The sequence below is a fragment of the Crocodylus porosus genome, unplaced genomic scaffold (genome assembly GCF_001723895.1).
Source record: "Crocodylus porosus isolate Cpor-Errol unplaced genomic scaffold, CroPor_comp1, whole genome shotgun sequence".
Taxonomy (NCBI): domain Eukaryota; kingdom Metazoa; phylum Chordata; order Crocodylia; family Crocodylidae; genus Crocodylus; species Crocodylus porosus.
The window spans coordinates 10,263,859-10,283,268 of NW_017728948.1; the positions used below are offsets into that span (position 1 = coordinate 10,263,859).

General features: G+C 45.2%; 2 protein-coding genes across 2 annotated transcripts in view; one reads left to right on the forward strand and one right to left on the reverse strand.

Annotated features, from left to right (window-relative positions):
• The window catches only part of IMMT (inner membrane mitochondrial protein), a 45,412-nt gene extending 36,994 nt beyond the window's left edge, over window positions 1-8,418 (forward strand). Inside the window, exons 13-15 of the mRNA XM_019552660.1 lie at window positions 6,356-6,487; window positions 6,895-7,024; window positions 7,465-8,418. Coding sequence (XP_019408205.1) covers window positions 6,356-6,487; window positions 6,895-7,024; window positions 7,465-8,072 — 870 coding nt within the window. The 3' untranslated portion in view covers window positions 8,073-8,418. The remainder of the gene's footprint in view (window positions 1-6,355; window positions 6,488-6,894; window positions 7,025-7,464) is intronic.
• Window positions 8,419-10,878: 2,460 nt separating this feature from the next.
• Window positions 10,879-19,410, reverse strand: part of PTCD3 (pentatricopeptide repeat domain 3) — a 36,294-nt gene continuing 27,762 nt past the window's right edge. The window contains exons 18-24 of the mRNA XM_019552659.1: window positions 17,946-18,024; window positions 17,362-17,452; window positions 16,674-16,759; window positions 15,408-15,538; window positions 14,306-14,347; window positions 12,346-12,504; window positions 10,879-11,479 (exon numbers count right to left, since the gene is read on the reverse strand). Of these exons, the coding sequence (XP_019408204.1) occupies window positions 11,425-11,479; window positions 12,346-12,504; window positions 14,306-14,347; window positions 15,408-15,538; window positions 16,674-16,759; window positions 17,362-17,452; window positions 17,946-18,024 (643 nt within the window). The 3' untranslated portion in view covers window positions 10,879-11,424. The remainder of the gene's footprint in view (window positions 11,480-12,345; window positions 12,505-14,305; window positions 14,348-15,407; window positions 15,539-16,673; window positions 16,760-17,361; window positions 17,453-17,945; window positions 18,025-19,410) is intronic.

Here is a 19,410-nt window from a genome sequence, read left to right on the forward strand (position 1 = left end):
TGCCTACTGCAACTGGCACAGGCACTTTTACACGTGCTCCAGGAGTTCGGGGAGGTGGGCCTTTAATTAGAACAGCTCCAGGAGCTGCTATAATAAATGTTGCTGTGTCTCCTGTATCAGTGTCCCTACACTTAGAAATGTTTCTAAATATAGTAAATATCATTTATCGGATGTGTATTGGCGATATGGCTGGTTAATAATTGGCTGTCAGTATTGGCCAAGAAAATCTTAATCGGTGCTCCCCTAATGTCCAGGAGAGTTGCATGCTGACAACACAGGCTGACCATGGGCTGTCTGGGTTAGCCAGTCAGGGTGGTCCCATGCACTACTGTCATCTGTTGCCAGGCAGACTAAGGGAGCCTGGAGAGCATGTCTGTGTATGTACACAAACTGCCCCTCCCCCTTCCAAAGTGTCAGCACTGCAAGCTCTCTACTCTTCAGGGGCTCAGCATTCAAATGTCTGCACTTGTGGCTCTGCCGTGAAAGATATCAGATTTACCCAAAGAACCATGTCTACCTGTGTCCTTAGACCAACGCAGCTATAACCTACAACCCTAGAAGAAACATGGGAGAATTTTTCCAGATTATTTGAATGGGTGTACAATGCCACAATGGTTTTTTTGGGTAAGGTTTCTTTATTAAGCCCAATCAAATACCACCAATGAGATTTCACTGGCTAGGGCACTTATCTGTCTGCAGGGGAGTCACTTAGGTGTGCAGGTGTCCTAGGAGGAGTGATGCAGAGTTCAGACTATACCATGAGGTGAGATGCTCTGACCACTTCACCGTGGGAGTCCTTTCAGTAAAAAACAAGCACCTATTACAGATGGGGCAGTTGGAGGAACTTGGCTTTTTGCTGGCTTCATTAAAATTTGAATTTAAGACTTTGATTTGTGAAATAGTTATGAAAAATAAAGACTCTCTGTAGATCAGTAAAGAGCTCTGCACTGGCTTCCTTGAATGTTTTAAGAGACTGTTAGTGCAGTTGCAGCGTAGTAGCTAGATTAGGTCCACTCTAACTGAAATGAAGACTTTCCATTTATTTTTATGGATGAAGGTTTTGCGAACTACTGAATAGCTGCTCTTTTTTCACTGGTCATCAGTGATAATATTGTTCAGCAATAGAAATGGAGCACTAGGATGTTTCTCCTTTTTGGAAGTAGGGTTTAAGTAAATATAGCTTTGCCTTCTCTTTGGGGACCCCCCAGATTAGCAGTTGAGTATGGGCTTATGTTCTGGCTTTGACTAGGGCTAGAATAATGCGCACGTTTAAATGCTCTTGAAATTGGGACCTTGCTCCAGGTGAATAGTTTGGTGTTGATCTGATGGTGTGAGTCCAGAACTCTGATATTTTGCTTCCTGGACATAGTGGCGACCATTACTTACGGGTTTTTTTGTGCTGAGGATATAATTTTTAATGGAACTTGCAGATAGCAAAGACATATGTATGATTCTTCTTAATGGTGTTGGCTTTCACAGCAGTAAGAGATGCTGCCGTAATTCCAAGATGACTCCATTTGTTTTCTAGTGTCCTGAGAAAGCCAGAGTCCTCTACAGAGAAATATGCAATGTTTGCTTGCAGTGAGATGAAAGAACTGTGGTGTAAACAGTTTTTTACTCCAGATATTTACCTAGAGAGATGGGTAGGAATTGGAGAAAATGTGGGTGTGTGTGTGTTCTTTTTCCTAAACCTAGTTTTTATATGGTTTGGTGCCCTGCTGACTACTACTCATCAGATCTGCTGCTCCAGTGCAAAACTGTCTATTGTTGATATTTCAGCTCTTCTTGGTCTGTCTGTGAAATCTGAATTTCTTACTGTTTAAGGGAATCTGTGAGGTGCTTGGGCTCTTCATACCTTCAGGTTTCCCTTCCCCTCTAGCTTGGAAACATGCCAAAGATTAGAAATAATTTGTACAAAAATCATCTGAGTTGCAAGTTTATTGAAATTGAAATTTAATTTTAATTTACCCTATTGCTATTCCTAATTATAAGTTTTATAACTTGCTAAGCTGTAGTGTAGTACTGTGGAATTTAAGGTTTTATTTTCAACAATATAAAAATGCACTTTTTGGTTTTACAGTACAAGTATTTCATGTTTGTATGCAAGACCCATTACCAATCGTTTGCCTAACAGAGTTACTTAATTAGTCCACAGTAGGTTGTTGCATTTTCTCTGACGACAGTGTTGTGCTAAAGTGCATAATATAGCCATAAAGATTCACTTCAGGCACCAAAATAATTTGACAGGTTTTTGTAGATGGTAAACTAAATGTTCTCCAAATTCTCAAAAAATGCATTCGTCTTTCTGGTAAATGCTAAAAATTTGGTCTTGTTAAATGAATATTGACAGACATGACCAGCCTATTTAACGTGTAAAAAGGCTTTGTTTAAACAGAGGAGGCTATTGCAACCCACTGTTGTGAACTGTAGCAGCTTCATCTTAAATTGTTTGGGTTTGAATCTTAAAATCATCTCCTAGAGTTCACGCTTGATCCCAGTCCTGCAGTGGACATTACACACTGGTTGGGCTCCCTATGTCCTCAGTTTCATCCACAAGCTATCCATGTCAGGGTCAAGTTCAAGAAGGGTCACATTCACTCTGCCATTGTTCTTGGGAATAAATCTTCCCTGTACTCATCTACTTTAACTATTCAAACACTGAGAGCATGTTCTTAACTGCAGCTAACTTGATTAATTAATATCAATAAACTTTGTTCCAAGTTCCATTTTGAAGTGTTTGTTAGTATCTGCCATGGCTGTTTCCCTTGGAGTAACTGAAATTGCTGGAGTAACTGCAAAGAACAATATCCTTGCTGAATTTCCTAATTCAGATTTTCCCCTTTGGTTAAAATGCAGAGGTTTGTCTGCACTGCTCCTTTGCTGTGACTGTTAAACTTCTACAATCCACATTTGTGGATTTCTAAATGGACTTTGTTTCGGGCTGCATCTTAGTATTACATGAAAGGAGGAAGTGCTAAACGGCATAATAGACTGACTTATATTCTGAAGCCAGAAGTGGTATGTTTCCATTGACACTCTTGCGCACTTTTTGTGACTAATGGATTTGCTGCAGTGAATGTGCATTAATTTTTTCCAAACTCTCCTCTTTCTGTTACAGAGATAACTGATATAGGTGAGTTACTAGAACTTTTTCTCCTGCATCTTGTCTTCCTTCTGTTTTTCTGCGTTGGTGTTGTGCATTGCTTTACTCAGCATCACCCAAGTGCTAACGTGCTGCATACTTAAAATGGACTAGCACTGAGGCTTGCCCTGGGACTCTTTTTTTTTTTTTAATTTCATTTCTCCACTCGTGTGTTTAATATCACAGAGACTCCAAGTAGCTTTGCTGCTCGGGTAGACTGGCTTTAGTTGTTCCTCTGTAAATAAGAAGAGATTATGGAGCTTAGAAGGTTTTTAGTTAATATAAGCCTGTCCGCAATACCTTTCAACTCTTCTGAGACTAGAGTTGGTGCTCAGGACTGTGAAGCAGGATTTCCCATGCCCTAATCCTCGCTCTGGCATTGACTCTGACTTTGGTTATGCCACAGATTTCCATGTGCCTCCTGTTTGGGGTGCCTCAGCCTTGGAGGCCCAACTTGTGGCTGAGTGTCCAGGTCCTGCTGGTGCTATTGGAACCTGGCACCTCCTGAAAATCATGCCGTTGGTCTCAAGTAGGGCCTCCAGAATGAGTGGACTCTCTGAAAATGCTGGTTTTATTCCCTGCACTCCAGGGTTTTTGCCCGAGATAAAAAATGTTTTAAATTTTTAAAAAGTAAAGACAAAGTGACACCACATTCCCCTGACAGCAATATGAGGAGGGACAAATAAATTGTCACTGGACTAATCTTCCATCCTGTCTCAGGCCCTGCATTGGGGTAGGGGGTGTTAGCTGCCTTTAATGGAGACTAGAAACTCTATAACAAGATCTCCGAGTAGAGCATCAGTGTCTTCCTCCTCCCTACACCAGTGCTGACTCAGCATCATGCCAGGGAGGTCAGGCTGTCAGGCTGTTTTGGAGCAGAGATAAGAATAGATTTTGGAGGAGAAAGAAAGGTTCTTCAAGCACATCCATTTCAGACTGATGTGGATTCAGCTCAAGCCCCTCCCTTCAACTATGGGAGAATTGCCTGAAACCAGCAATTCTGCGCCTTTCACTCGGTGCTCCTGCTTAACCCTTGGCTAGCTAGGCCTTTGCATGAAACATCAATATTTTAATCTACATTTTGAGGTCAGGAGGCAAAAGAACAGGCAAGATATGCCCACAGTAAGATACTGAGTGAGCTGCTGTGTTCAGCACTGACCTTTTCCTTGGGAATCAGCTTGAGACCGAGGCTCACTTAGGACAAAATGCAGCATTCCAGTCTCTAGGCATTTAAAGACAGGAATCATGGTGGCAAGGTCTACATCAGGGGTATCAAACTCACCCTGGGCCCTGGACTGGATTCTGACCATGGCACTTCTGCGCCAGTTCTGTGGGGCCAGTGACTGTGGTGGTGGGGTCTGGAGATGGCAGTGGGCATCTAGGGATTAGCTTGCTGTCAACAGTCAGGGCCAGCAGGGCCCAGGGACTTTACATTTTGGGGCATGCCATGCCCCCCAACTTGTATTAGTTTCCAGGCCTCATGTTTGACACCTGTGATTTATGTCATACGGAAAAGGCAGGAGCCCCCTCACCAGAGACGGATGTAGTTCTGGTCACTGCTCATTCGTCTTGCTAGTACCCACTCATGTCCAGGCTCTGGATAGCTGTTGAGCACTGTGTGGCTTGCCAGAGCAAAAGTGCATGATGCTTTAAAAACCAGTGAGAGGGCATGTCTGTGCCCTGAGGAGCTTACATTTCAATAATAGACTTAATGCTGTGTGGCAAAACTTGTAGATAAGCAAAAATAGGACTAGGAAAGCAAGGGTTAAGTGTGGCACTGCAGTTGCTTCTCCCTGTATTTTGGAAGAAGAAGAATGTACTTTGTAGATATCCAGCAAGTGAGCTTGGATGAGTATGAGCTTAAGGTGAGGGTTAGATGGGCTAGAGGGTGGGGTGTGTATGTGTTTGCATGCGTGGGGTTGGGTGGGAACTGTGGTGTCTGCCTTTCTACAGGTACATTTTTAACACTGCCTGTCCTTCCTAGCTGGCCAGCTGTCAACAGATGACTTAAATTCTCTCATTGCCCACGCTCATCGTCGCATTGACCAGTTAAACAGGGAACTGGCTGAACACAGAGTGAGAGAGCAGCAGCACATCGAGATTGCCCTGGACAAGCAAAAACTGGAAAACAAGAAAGCACTTGAGACTGCAGTGGCAAAAGCACTGGAGCACCATAAAAGTGAGCTCCAGATCGAGCAGGAGAGAAAGGTAGGAGCAGCCTGGTCTGTCTTGGCATCTTCCAGCATGTAGTTTATTTAGCAGGGATTTCTGCCATGTAGTGCATTGGTAATTAATAGCATGACAGTGGTTTAAATGTGTTACAGCTTTGAAGCCCTTGGTGTGCAGCTCCAGATTGGACAAGCAGGGTAACGTTTTCAGAAGATCCGAGTCATTGTTTTGGAAGGCTGTATCTCATGTGATTAAAAAAGTGCAGAGGGCAAATTAAGCATATAAATGGCTTGGGAACACTCTTGAACGCCAGAGGGGAAGAACCTGGCTCAGAGTCACTTGCAGAAATCCTATTGATTTCACTAGAACCAAAGGTTTCACCCTGGGCCCTGATTGCCAAAACCATGTTCTGAGTGATCTTGGCTTGATGACTGTCTTCTTCCCCAGCTGTTTTAAGTGAGCTCTGTGAGGTCAGGTCTGTTCTGGGTTTTTTGCAAAGGAAGGGAGACAACTAAAATCTCCTTTTATCAGATGGTTAAAAAGCTCTCTCCCTTCAGAGATTTTTTTTTTTTTTTTTGAGCATATAGTTAAAGTTTCTGCTGGCGTCTTCTACCTTCTTTAAAGACTTTTAAAAAGCATGTAGCCACTTCTGAAGCAGGAGTGGGTCCAGTGTTCGGTAGACCACCTCATCTATACTGTGTATGGCTCAGAAAATAACACACCCTGCAGTGCAATACCTTTTCTGCCTTTCAGTTGAAGCCAGTGTCTGTACTTCAGAAAGGGAACTGTTAGCTGTCCCATGAGTATACTCGCTGCCATTAGAAACTGTGCTCCTACTTTGGACTTTTTTAAAAAATATGGTTAAAGAGAACCTTAAAAGCATCTATATCTTTTCGTTAAGTGTATCTGGAGTCTTAGAAATCTCCTCGATCTGAGGAATGTGTTCTCTAGAAACCTAACGCTGAGTTCTTTTCAACATTGTTCTTGTTGTTGGCAAAACATTTCATGGTGAAGGTTTAACACTTTGTGCTTTCTCACATACAGATTGAAGAAGTCCGAGATGTAATGGAGACCGAAATGAGAACCCAGCTTCGCAGGCAGGCGGCTGCCCACACTGATCACCTGAGAGATGTCCTTAAGGTTCAAGAACAGGAGCTCAAGCTGGAGTTTGAGCAGGTGAGAGAAGAACCTGTGTTAGGTGGTAGCCTCCCTCCTTGGGGTAACGTGGGAGTCTTCCAGGGCAGCAGCCTTACTAATGCATTTTTCCAGTATGTATTTAAAGTAAGCCAAGGAATGAGTCCTGTTGAACTGGAAAACTAAGAGAGAGACACTATTTAATGACTCCTTTAATTGCTTTTGCTGTAGGAGAGGGGGCTTCTTGCTGCTATATAGCAAGGACTGTTTCACCATAGTAATAAGCTAGAAGGCCTGATCCCCAGTGCTGTGTTGCACATTGAGACACAAATGTGTTGGGAAGGACTGGGATAAGTTGGGGTAGTTTGTGCTGCATGACTTCGAGCCTTTTCACATGTCAGTGTGTGGATTTGCTACATTGCTTAAGGATCTTTACTTGTTCATTGCAGAACTTGTCTGAGAAGCTGAGCGAACAGGAAATGCACTTCAGACGCCTTACACAAGAGCAACTGGACAACTTCACTCTGGACATAAACACAGCCTATGCCCGCCTAAAGGGAATTGAGCAGGCAGTCGAGAGTGAGCCTGAGCTAACTAGAGCCAAGACTTGAGAATTCATGGCCTCAGATTGGGTGACTGAGCATGTCATTAGGCATGACATCAAGTGCCAGGAGGCTTCATGACCCAGTGCCCTTCAGGCAGAGGCATGTGCTCTCTGCCTTTTGAATTCCACTTCAGGAGCAGGTTCCCTGGTCACTGGGTAGGACTTAAGTATAATGATATGCAGGATGCACACCTTGCTTCAGTGTTGAGATCATATACGTATCTAGTAGAGGGCAGGCGAGTTCTAACACTTCCAAAAATGGCCAACTGATTTCTGGGAAGGGAATGAGACTTGTTCATGCTTTAAACTGACTGAGGGTGGAGCAGACCTTTTACAAATGTCCCACCTCGGTGCGGCTCTTTATGTCTGTGTGCCCTGATCCCAGATGAACTGATTCTTTCTGGGTTTGTTGCAGGTCATGCGGTAGCTGAGGAAGAGGCCAGGAAGGCCCATCGATTGTGGTTATCTGTGGAAGCTTTGAAATACACCATGAAAACTGCCTCTGGGGAGAGCCCTACTGAACCACTGGAGAGCGCAGTTGAGGCCATCAAAGCCAGCTGTTCTGACAACACATTTACTGAAGCCTTAATAGCAGCTCTCCCTCAAGAATCACTGACACGGGGAGTCTACAGTGAAGAGGCCCTCCGGGCACGCTTCTACATAGTCCAAAAACTGGCAAAAAGAGTGGCCATGATTGATGAGACCAGGAACAGCTTGTACCAGTACTTCCTGTCCTATCTGCAGGCTCTGCTTACATTTCACCCTCAGCAGCTGAAGCCACCTGCTGAGCTTAGCACCGATGACCTGGACACATTTAAATTACTGTCCTATGCCTCCTATTGTATTGAGCATGGAGACCTGGAGCTGGCGGCTAAATTTGTCAACCAGTTAAAGGGTGAGTCTAGGCGAGTGGCGCAGGACTGGCTGACTGAAGCGCGAAGGACCCTGGAAACAAAACAGATTGTGGAAATCCTGACTGCCTATGCCAGTGCCATGGGCTTGGGAACAACCCAAGTGCAGTGAGTCAAGAGTCTGTTTTTGGAAGCAGTTGGATACAGAATTGCTGAGAAGAAATGAAGAGTTTAAGGAAGTTTGCACTCTAGGTCATTGGCACGGGCTAGCAATGTTTGTCAGCCACGAGTACCGTCCTGTCTCCTTGCACTGTATACTGAACCACCTATTGTGTTTTGTTGTTTGTCATCATCATGACAGCAAACTTCAGGAAAGCTTTCTCTGCCATATGCATAACAACGTTGTTTCCAGGTCTTAACCATCGGGTTTGTGATCCAACCAAAATAATGTTTGTAACCCACCATTACTGATTTGCCACTTGGTGCATTTAAATAAAAATGAGATGTAAAAAAACCAACCTGTGACTCCTGCTGTTCAGTTCTGCTTTTTGAATATATACCACACATGAATGGGCTGTGAGCAGGGATGTCTACTTGTGTTGTGCAGTTTAGGTTCCAAAAAAAAAAAAAAAAATGGTTCCCCTCAACACACGGCTGAAGGAAAAGACTTTGTAATGAGTCTGAAATAACCCAGGCTTGGACAGGACAGTTTCAGCTGCATAGAAAGGATTATCCTTGACCATCATCTATCTGGTTTAATTAGATAATAACTGGAAAGCCATAGACATATCTGTCCCCTCATAATAGAGTTAGCTATGTGTATGGAATTTGGATAGCCTGGGTACTTTATTTTGGAGTGTAACGTTAGCCGGTACCAATCCTTCCAAAGCCAGGTGTAGTAAGAGGCTGACTGCAGTATTTTACTCCTATTAATTCAAGGTCTTAATAATGATAGCAGGTTATAGTCTAAGGCAGTGGTGCCCAACTTGGTAGGGCTGTGTGAAACAGCACCATTTCATTTTGACTTCTGTTTTGCTGTTTCAAAGAGCCAGTGTTTCGTTTTGTTTCATCAAAGCTGTTTCGCTGTTTTGACGTTTCACCTGTAGGCTATAATGGGGAATCATGAAAGTGCTTATAACTGTCGCTTCTTGCCTGATTTCAGATGAAAATTGCAGGGATGGTAGCCCCTTCTTAGGGCATGAAACCTGCCAAGTTTCAAGAAGTGCAGGGGTTTCTGGGAAACCACCTCAAACTGCTAAAAGCAAAACTTGTGCACTTGCCAGCAGCAGCAGCCTCCTGTCATCCCACGCACAGGTCTGGGGACCTGCAGTGCTTGGAGGGCAGGTTGAGCTCTGGGGCTGGCAGGACTGCTTAGATCCCACCTTCCACCACCAGGCTGCATTCCCAGCTGGCTGTACTCCACCAGCCCCATGGAGCTGAGCCTGGTGGTAGGAGGCAGGGGAGAGCCATTGGCTCTCCCACTGCTGGGCTGAGCTTCCTGGGGCTGGCAGAGTCGCTCAGAGTGCAGCCCTGCCAACCACAGCTCAGCAGATGAAGGCTCTGCAGCCGTACAGAGCTGAGCCTGGCAGGAGGAGGTTGCAGAGAGCAGTGGTGGAGCCCTGGCAAGCACAGCCTGGCAGCAGGATGCTCCGCAGCCCCAGAGCTGAGCCTGGCAGCAGGAAGCAGGAGAGCGCCACTGGCCAGGGCTGTGCTCAGAGCAGCTCTCCCACTGCCGAGCTGAGCTCTGTGGGGCTAGCAGAGCCACTTGGAGTGCAACCCTGGCTCTCCCCTGCCTTCTGCCCCTGGGCTGCTTTGAAACTTAATGTTTCAAAACTTCTGAAATGTCTCAAGTGCCCTCACTTTGTTTCAAAGCTTTTTGTATGGTTTCGATTTTGCTGTTTTGAGCTTGGAACATGTTGAAACAGCTTAGAAATGAAACGCTCATTGACATTTCACAGAGCCCTACACTTGCCCTGTGGGCTGGATGAGCAGTGCCAGGTCAGTATGTGGGCTCAATTCCAGCACACACACTTCCACAGGGCTGATCCAGCTACATCTGGCTTGGGAATTAAGCAGCAGTCATGTTAACTGCCACTGCTCCCCAGTACCAATTTTCCAAATCTATAGCCAGCTTGGCAGAACTGATGCTGGGATGCTGCAGGCTGGGGGCTGAGTGTTCCTAGTGTAAAGTATTTTGGTGTTACTTAAATGCAAGCCTGCTTGTTTTGTATTTAGATCACCTTGCAGCCAGGAAAGCATCAAGTGTTTGATATCAATTTCTTTTGACTCTTCCTCTTGCTTAAAGTGAGCCATTGCATGTAAAACTTGCTAAAACCACCATCATATTCAACAAAAACTTCCCTGTGTTCATTATCAACAGCAGAACTGGCAAAACCAATGTTTCTTCAGATGCTGCAGTGTTCAAGTTTGTGACAAGTCAAGACTCTAGCCGCACATGTTTCCTGTGCAGTATGTGGCAGAGTAGCCACCTCTAATAATAGAGAGTTTGCTGCAAAAACTGTTCTAGCCTAACAGAGATCCATCTTTCCTGACAGTGGTAGCTAGGGAAGGGAAGAAATGACTGAGCCTCTGCAACACTTCACAACTATCCTCTACAAAACCAGATGAGAAGGATCAAGAACCTCCTCCACCCCAGCCTGAATGGCCAAATGCTGACCTTGAGGCAGCAGCTTAATTGTCACACCAGGTGAACGTGGACAGCTGCCTCAAACAGCTGGGTATGCCTGCTGAGAAGCAGGGTCACTCCTACCTCTGCCTTGCAGGAGAGGCCAGAGTCAAGGTCACAGCAGAGGAAGACAGAACTGCAGCCTCAAAGGTTGCTGCTCTGTCTGTCCAGCTCCAGACCCCATCTCATTTTTCCCTCCTAGAATTCAGATGTTGGTTTAAGTCCCTTGGAAGACATACTCAAGTTAAGTTCTGAGTGTATATTTCCAGGATGCAAAGAGCAGAGCATTGACTAGAGTTGAATTAGGAGCAGCCATTTTTACTCATTAGGAAGTCCCAAACTGTACAGACCATCATCGTACATGGCAGCTATCACAGCTCTACATCTGTAACCCACTGTTCCAGAACAGCAGCTGGGGAAGGGTGAGAGAGTCACCCGGTACAAACTGGCATTATTTTGTACAGAGTGGTAGGAATGGATGCAAGAGCAGAGGCTGCATTCAGCAGGTCTGTAAGTTAATCATAGCAGTAGGGTTTGTACAAGTGGTGCATTCCTTCATTGAAGTATGTCCCACCATACACTGGACAAAGTTGGAGTAGGAGGGTTGAAACTTCTCTGCTGGTTCCCAGAAGAGAAGTGCTAGGAGAGCTTGTTCAATCCTCATATAGAACAGCACAAGCTTCTACTATGTTTTATGTCTCACTGGTCCATCAAATCCTTTGTCCCACAATGCAAAACAGTTATTGCCACAGCCCACGCAGTTCTCTTGCTTCCTTTCACTGGGCTCTGGAACGAAGCAGTGAAATGTCTCATTCTTTGTTCGCAAGGCAGATAATCATTAGTCGCTGTCGCTGTCGCTATCACTATCACCGCTAATGTTCTTCAAAAACTTCCTGGAGAACAAAGAAGGAAATTAAAGAGGGTTACAACACATCTGTGCCAGTGGAGACCAATGCACAGTGAGCTAAACCAAGCTTACTCTGCAGCTGTCTGTGCTTCTGCCAGGGGCCAGTAGTAGTCTCCCAATTGGTGACTTCTGTTGGGAGAGAGAAGGAAGTGGACTGGAACAGAAGCCAGACCATGGGCTGGGATTCAAGGGGTTTTCTTTCCTTCCAGGTCCCAGAAAGTTGTTGAGAAGAATTGCTTCACTTAAGCAGCCTTGACTTGAGCTTGCAGATAGCATCATAATTTGAGAGAAGTTTCTCTTAAAAACCAGAAGCACCTGCTGCTGGCAGCACCTGAGAAGTTCCTGGGATGCCTGAGCACACCACCACCCTTTATCAGTTTTACAGCGGAAAGTCTGTTACCCTAATGTGACAGAAGCCAGGCATTTCCACCCCTCCTGTTTCCCCCCCTCAAAAAAAGTCACTGGGATTTATTTCAGCTTACCCAGAGGAGGCCCAGTGCTGTCCCTGGCAAGTTCACGGTTTCTCCCTGCCTACAGTGAACTGCTCATCTCACCAACTGGGAAATACTTAGAGTGAGCCAAGCCCCACTGGCAAGCAGGCTGAGGGAAGGGGCAATGGATACTGCTGAGCTCACGTGACTTGCTAAGACTTGAGCAGCCCGCTTCACAGGGGGTGGGGTGGGAGGAGAGAAGAGTGAAGTGTGGGGTTTCCTCCAATGAGAGAACTGAAGGAAAGACGAAGGCATGTGTTCACAACCAACTCTCTTTTCAGCTCCAGAAAGCCTAAGGGGCAAAGGCTTCCCAAGGTGACGCATGTATTATCATTCATTACAACAAAACAGCTCAGCTTACTTCTCTTCTTCAGAGAGTTCAAACTCCTCCAGCACCCTGCTCGCGAGCTTTGGGGTGGATGGCAAACTAAAGTCAGCAGCCATCTTTACAAGCTGGAGGGCCTGGTCAGGGAGGTTGCTGTGTATGATGCAGTTCAAGACCTCATCCAGCACCAGGACACTGCAAAGGAAAGGACAAGATGAATGCTGAGCCGCTGGCTCACAGAAAGACACTTGGCAGTTCCGGGATGAGATTTCCACAGACACTCAGCCTGGGTGTAACCTTGCCCCTAGTAGTCAGTGGGAGTTTTAACCTTTGCCTCTGAAGCAGGTAGGCCTGGGTACCTTTAAAATCCCTTCCTCCATAAAGAAGTTGCTATGTTCTACAGCTAGCAACAGATGTTGCCAATCACAGCTGATCTTCTTCACTAGGCGAAACAAACACATCACCCCTTGTCTCACCTTTGACGATGCAGAAGGGGTGATGTGATCTTCCTGCTTTCCTTGCACAGCTAGACCCAGGGCATAGGTCTGGCCAAGCAAGGAAAACACAGGCAAGACATCCACTGCAATAAAGTGGTGGAGTCTATTCCCGCCCTATGTTGCACCACTGATTTTCCTTTCACGTTGCGCAACAATGGGTATCGATGACTACTTGCTCAGCATTTGGGCTGCCACAAAAATGTTAGTGGCACACATGACACATCAGATGACATCAGTTTCCACCAACGTGTTGGTGACGCACCTCACCACAACGCAGAGAGAGCCAGGAACCTAAGCTGGCTCCTGGGCAGCTTAGAGGGTCATCTTTAAGCCCTCTATAAACACATCCAGCTGCTACCCTCATTTACTGCACTGCCAAGAACTGGGCCCTGTCTGCTCCAGTGTCCTACTACAGGCCAGGTCCTAGCCTCGGACAAGGCTATGCATCCTTGAGAACAGGAAGGGGAAGATTTGATTGTGTAAAAGCTCTTTACTGGGCATGCCAGTCAAGAGCTCAGTTGGGCTCTCCGCTTTCCTGAGAGGCAAGAGGAGTGTCTGCAGCAGAAGCTATAGTGAAGACAACAGGAGCTGGATATGGGTCACCTGAAGAGAAGGCAATGCCTACTCCTAGAACAGCCTCCCTCCTTCCATTCATGCTCACAGCTGGTGGCCTCCAAGGACTAGCAGCCATGTTAGAAGTGTAGGAAGGGAACTTCCCTTCCTTCTTCCCAGTCCAGAGACCCCTACAAGGGCTCTAACAGCATGGCAGCCTTGAAGCTTCTGTTGGAGCTGCAGGCATTGGGATTTTGTGGAAGATTATACAGGGCCATAGCCTGGAAAAATGCAGAACAGCTGCTGCTAGAACTACAGCCACCTTCCACTGCAAGGGCGGGAAGGCAGGCTGGATGCACTTGCCAGAACTGAGGTCCACACTGTCCTGATCAATGCACTCTTACATCAACTGCCAGCACACATACTTTGAGAACCAAAAAGGAATTTCCAAGGTGGGAAACACATTAGTCTTGCTTAAGAATTAAAATATCCCACATTTCAATGATGTTTCTTTCTAGAGTTTCTCAAAAGACTCTGACGCAACACTCCAGATCACCAGTGAAGAATGGCTCCAGCACCACACTGAATTATTAAGCCTAGTCAGTTTGTTACTCCACATCTCAGAGGCTGGTGCAAGAGTGGGGAGGAAAGAACCCCAACTACCTCCATGTTAAAGAGCCCACGAGATGAAATTTCAAGCCCTGCTCTCAAACCAATCTTTGCAGGCTGGCATGGCAGAAAGAGAACCTGTTTTCACTGAGGCAAAACTGGAAGGCTGCCGATCTGGAAGGAATGCAGACATTACACAAATGCTTTCACATTTACCCCTCTGCTTCTTCAGAGTCAAGCTATGGACTGTCACTACTTCCAGGGGCATAATGCAACACCACCCACCTGCCATGTGAAGTGAAATTACCAACTGAAATGCAAATATTGAATGAACTCACCTAGGGATGCAATTCTGTTTTGCTAACAGTTCCAGCATGTTCCTGGCCAAGGAGAGAAAACACAAAATGAGATCAGACTCATAAGGTGAACACAGGCTGGGAATAATTGTAACAGGCCCCTCAGCACAGATTTCTGTATGGTCTGTGATCTGGAGAAAAAACTCTGCTTGAAAGGCAGATATTTTAAGTATTCAATCACTGTCATCTGCAGATTACAACTGCCCTATTAGTCAGGCTTCTTTTTGGTTGTTCACATATTGAAAAAAATATAGCTGCAGGCATGTGCACCAAGTGGGTGCTTACAAAGCTAAATACATATACAAATGTTACTAGCTTGGAGTAACTGGTTCAGAGGCATGAACCTGTAGATAACTTCCTACTTCATAAGATGCTACTGAAGTTTAGCTATTATATAAAAGTACCCAGTATTTCTCTGCCTGTTCCCAGAAGCTACTGATCCAAGTGAATTAATGGGAGATTTGACACTGCTGCAATGGCATATGGACTACATCCCAATATGGGGACTGGGCATTTGAAGTCTTGAAATTATGTATTATGCCAGGAGTCCTGAAAGAAAAACCTTTTAAGCATAAAATGTCAACAGACGCTAGCCTTGCAAATGCACTGAGCACATCTGGCATTAAGGTACATGGACATACAAGCACGCAAGACATTTTGTACACTAGCTCAGTGTTTCCCAACCTTTTCCATCCCAATGCACACTTAGATTAATAAAAAATGTCTGTGGCACACCTGCCGAGGCACTTCCCAACCGCATACCTATTGTAGGTCATTGCCATGGCAAAATTCTGCAGCACACTGTTCATTTCTGACAGTACACTTTTGTGCTGTGGCACACTAGTTGGGAAACACTGCACTAGCTGTTATTTACTTGCATATCACTGTATCCAGTAAAAGGCTGTAAACTTTGTGCCGAAAAGGAATACAAGCATTAAGTAAAAATACAGCACAAATCTCAACCTCCTGCACGTCACCTATAATAGTTTAAAGGCAATGGTACTATTTCAAGTTTGAGGATTCAAACCCGGAATTGAAAAAGTTGAGGATGAAAGTAGAACAAGACTTTAACAACTGCACCTACCAGGCATCTTGGGTTCTTCCAGCCCTGGAGAATACTATGGCCATGTCACCCAGAATGCTGGTTGTCCATGTTCCTGAAGCTTCAAAGGTAGATTTGATTTCTGCAGCACAGTTAGCAAACATCATTTGAATCTGTGAAAAGATTGTTCTATTAGCACCAAGATAAAAATGCCTCAATTAGTTAATCACAAACAAAGTTTTCTAGGGCTGATGAGATGGTTTCTTATGTATGAGGAGAGGGCTATCAATTTAACATACTACTGTAGCTGCAAATTGCTGCAAGTCAAACCAAGAAGGAAGGATGGTGCCACGTGAGATCACAGAGAACAACTTCCAATTAAATGTGTCATAAGCATTCACAGTGGAGAACTTCAAGTCTCAAATAGCAGTTAGATGGCTACTTCCCCTTGGAAGTTAGTAAGAGTTAAGGACCTAAGCACCACTTGCCTCAGCAAGAAAACTCACCAAATGAAAAAAAAAAAAACCACAACAAAGAAACCCCACCCACCCACAGGTCATGCTTCTTTCTCATCCGATGAAAGGAAAAAGCAGCAGATGATGCTTATAACCTAGGAAGTCCCTGTGTCTATTGTATTGATCAGAACTTACTTAATCCTCTTGCTGACAGCTCTGTTGACAAAAATCCCCCCACGCAGGCAGTACCCCTAGGTCTGCCATCAGAATTGGGGTTTTATCAACTTCACAGATATTCAGGAGGTTGTGTACAGTTCACTGACAGGAAAGCCACCCTGTCAGCACGCACCAGTTTCCACTCGAGGGCTCTGCCAGTATAGCTGTAGTGGTACTAGTTCTTCACTGCAGATAAGCCCCTAAACTTCACTCAAGCCCCTGGCATGAGTTACACTTCAACTCATTAATTAGGTCTTGTTATCTGGCCACACATTCATGCAATTAACGGTGTAATAAAACGAGAAATAAGCCTCATAATTTTAACACATTTTTTGTGCAATAACTTTGTGGCTGGTTCCTATCATGCCATTAACTGAATATGTAGCCAGGCTGGGGGTCCTGGCTACAGGGTATGCCCCTGCACAAGACTGGTGCAGCTCACACTAAAGCCCACCTCCTGCAAAAACTGACATATGTAACAACTGAGCATTTGCTGTTGGTCTATTAGCACCAGTCAAGATGCAGTTTGATCCCACATCACGGTCTACTACTATACAACCAGGGTTAGATTCTTCACACCCCAACTGGCTACCAAGTCAGGGTGGAGTTTGCCACTCATCTCTTCGCTCGCCCTTACCTCCTGTGGGTACAGCTCCCTGGTCATCATAGCCAAAACTTGCTTCAGTAGCTCAGGTCTGAGGATGTAATTAAACTGCTTGAGATCTGAACAAAAGGAAGGAGTGGTTAGCCACTAAACCCTCTCAGGGAATTTACTGCAGTTAAAGCCAGTTCCTGTGTTCCTCAAGTTTCCCTTTTGAGGGGTGAGAGCGGAAAATGGTTTAAATATTTAATCAGCAGCTCAGATTTGAGATCCTGCTCTCCTCTTAACTGTCTGACTTGTCCCAGCCCATATAGGTTACAATTTTTTCCCCCCAGCAGCTGGGTTTTATGTCCCTGTACCAACCACTGTCAAAATTTCAAAGGACATTCATGTTTTCCCTCTAGTTTTGTAGGTCAACACCTACCATCCCTGTTGCTCACTGTTCCCATACCCACCACGATGCAGTGCTGGCCATTGTATTGTGAGGCTTTTTTTTTTTTTTTTTAAAACAGTGATAAGCCTGCATTTGGACGATGTGGGTACTAACGAGGCATGACATTACCAGTGTCATGATAATGTCATGATGGTGCCACGACTGCACAACTCTTGGGTTCTCTCCAAAGGCAAACAGTGTTACTATACCCCCACCCCCAACACAAGGAGATGACTCTTTCCCACAGAAAACGAAAGAACCACAGAACAAAGACAAAACCACCCTACTAACCTTCCCAGATCTGCGGGAACATTTCCATGCGGTTGGCCGCCTCCAAAGCTTGAAGTATACTATGCATTATTTTCACATTTGGGTATATCAGCTGATGAAGAGAGACAGTAATTTAATCCAGCGTGATTGCCATTCTCTTCCACAAATTCTAATATTATAAAAGCCTAAGTCTGTCCGTAACACTTTATTCGCACTGACAGAAGGCGGCCTGCCGCCATGATGGTGGGGACACAGGGGACGGAGCTGGGAGTGGGGGGTAGTGAGGCCAATGCAGCTGCCTTGGCCCCCTCCCCTGCTTCCTGGAGGCAGCAACAGAGCAAATGGAATTGGGGGGGCACCCTCCACCCTGCAGGTAACATGGGGGTAGGAGAGGGTGAGCGGGCCCAGGCCCAGGCCCAATGCAGCCACAGCAGTGGCTGGGGGAGGAGGCCCAGACCCCAGGCAGTGGGAGGGGAAGGGGTAGCAGGCCCAGATGGGGTGGGGGGGCTCCGTCCCTGCCCACTCCCCTCCCCCGGTCATTCTTGATGGGCAATTGGCTAGTACATTTCATGCCAGTGCTGTCCAGATCCACTAAGATAACTTACCGAAGGGACCACTTCTTTATACCACTTCATGATGACATCAAATTGTTCCATCATGCACAGCAAATTTAAGAATTGTGCACTATATTGTACATAATGGGGGAGAAAAAAGCAATAATTATCATGACTCAGTAATTAGATTTACTAGAGAGTGCAGAACTAACTGTACAGAGCAATGTTCCTTAGAGCAAGCGAGTGATTTCCACAACTCGTAATACGTCAGACATTAAGCCACACAAAATGAATACTTTTGATGTGAGGGGGTTCAGGGCTGATATTCAAGGTATGGTTGGACTGGTGAGAAATGGAGTGCAAAGTCTTAAGACCCACATGACTCAGTGAATGTTATCTATTTTGCCTTGTAGCACACTTTAACACTGGTTTAAATATTTCAAATTTAGAAACCTTGCACTTGCAGAAGAAACTTTCATAAATGGATGGAATATGACCAAGCCAAAGTTTAGCAACTGAAACAAATTCAGCCTGATACAACAAGTGCTCAATGTTTAAATCCGGCAATTTATATCTCTGGGTTTGCTTAAAACCAGGGACTAATCAGACTCAAGCCAATCATACTATGGACGAGTATTTTGTTGTTACTGGATTCTATTCTATAAAATTTCCAGGGAGGTCTTTAACCAACTTATAGTAGTAGGTTTTCCTTCCAGTCACTCATACATTTCTCCAGCTATTTCTACTATGGTCAATATTCACTGACCAAGAACCACACTGGCAGACATTTCTTAGCTGCTACAGCTAGAATTGCTAATCGCTAAAGTAGGAATGGTGAGGAAGAATAGAGATCTGGCCAACTTAATTCCAAGGCCCAGCTCCTCCAACAAAGAGCCTACTGTGAGATAGCTCTAAAAGGATGGAGAATTAGTTAAGCTGCATCAGGGCAGAGGGCATGTCAGGTAGCATGTCTTATGCCAGGTCGTAACATGAAAGTTGGCAGTACCTCTGCAGAGGAAGAGTAGACACTCTGGGGATTACCAGCCTATAAGGAGCAGCAACCAATCCCTGAGAGGAAGGGCAGATTAAAATTTCTGAATAAAGAGGGAAGACTCCATGGATGCTAGAGTTCGTTATAAACCAACAAAGGATGACCTGAGGCCAGTCATGCCAAAATGACACCATTTCACAACAAGAAGGGGAAAGCCTAGGCTAGAAGCCCATCCTAGTTCAGTGGTAAAGAAAAGGGAATACTTAGAAATAAAAAATAAAATCAGAAAAGAATCATAGAATCATCAAAGTAGGGTCGGCAGGGACCTTATAGATCTTCAAGTCCAACCCCCTGCCAGGGCAGGAGAAAAAAACATGGGCTCAAAAAGAATGAGAACTTCTGGTTGATATCATGTGATAAGCTACTGAAGTAAGAAGCTACAGACAAGCAGGGAAAAATAATCCCTGTCTGGCAAGCTGGGGACAACGAGAAGCTGGTTGGGTATAAGAGAAACAGATGAAACTG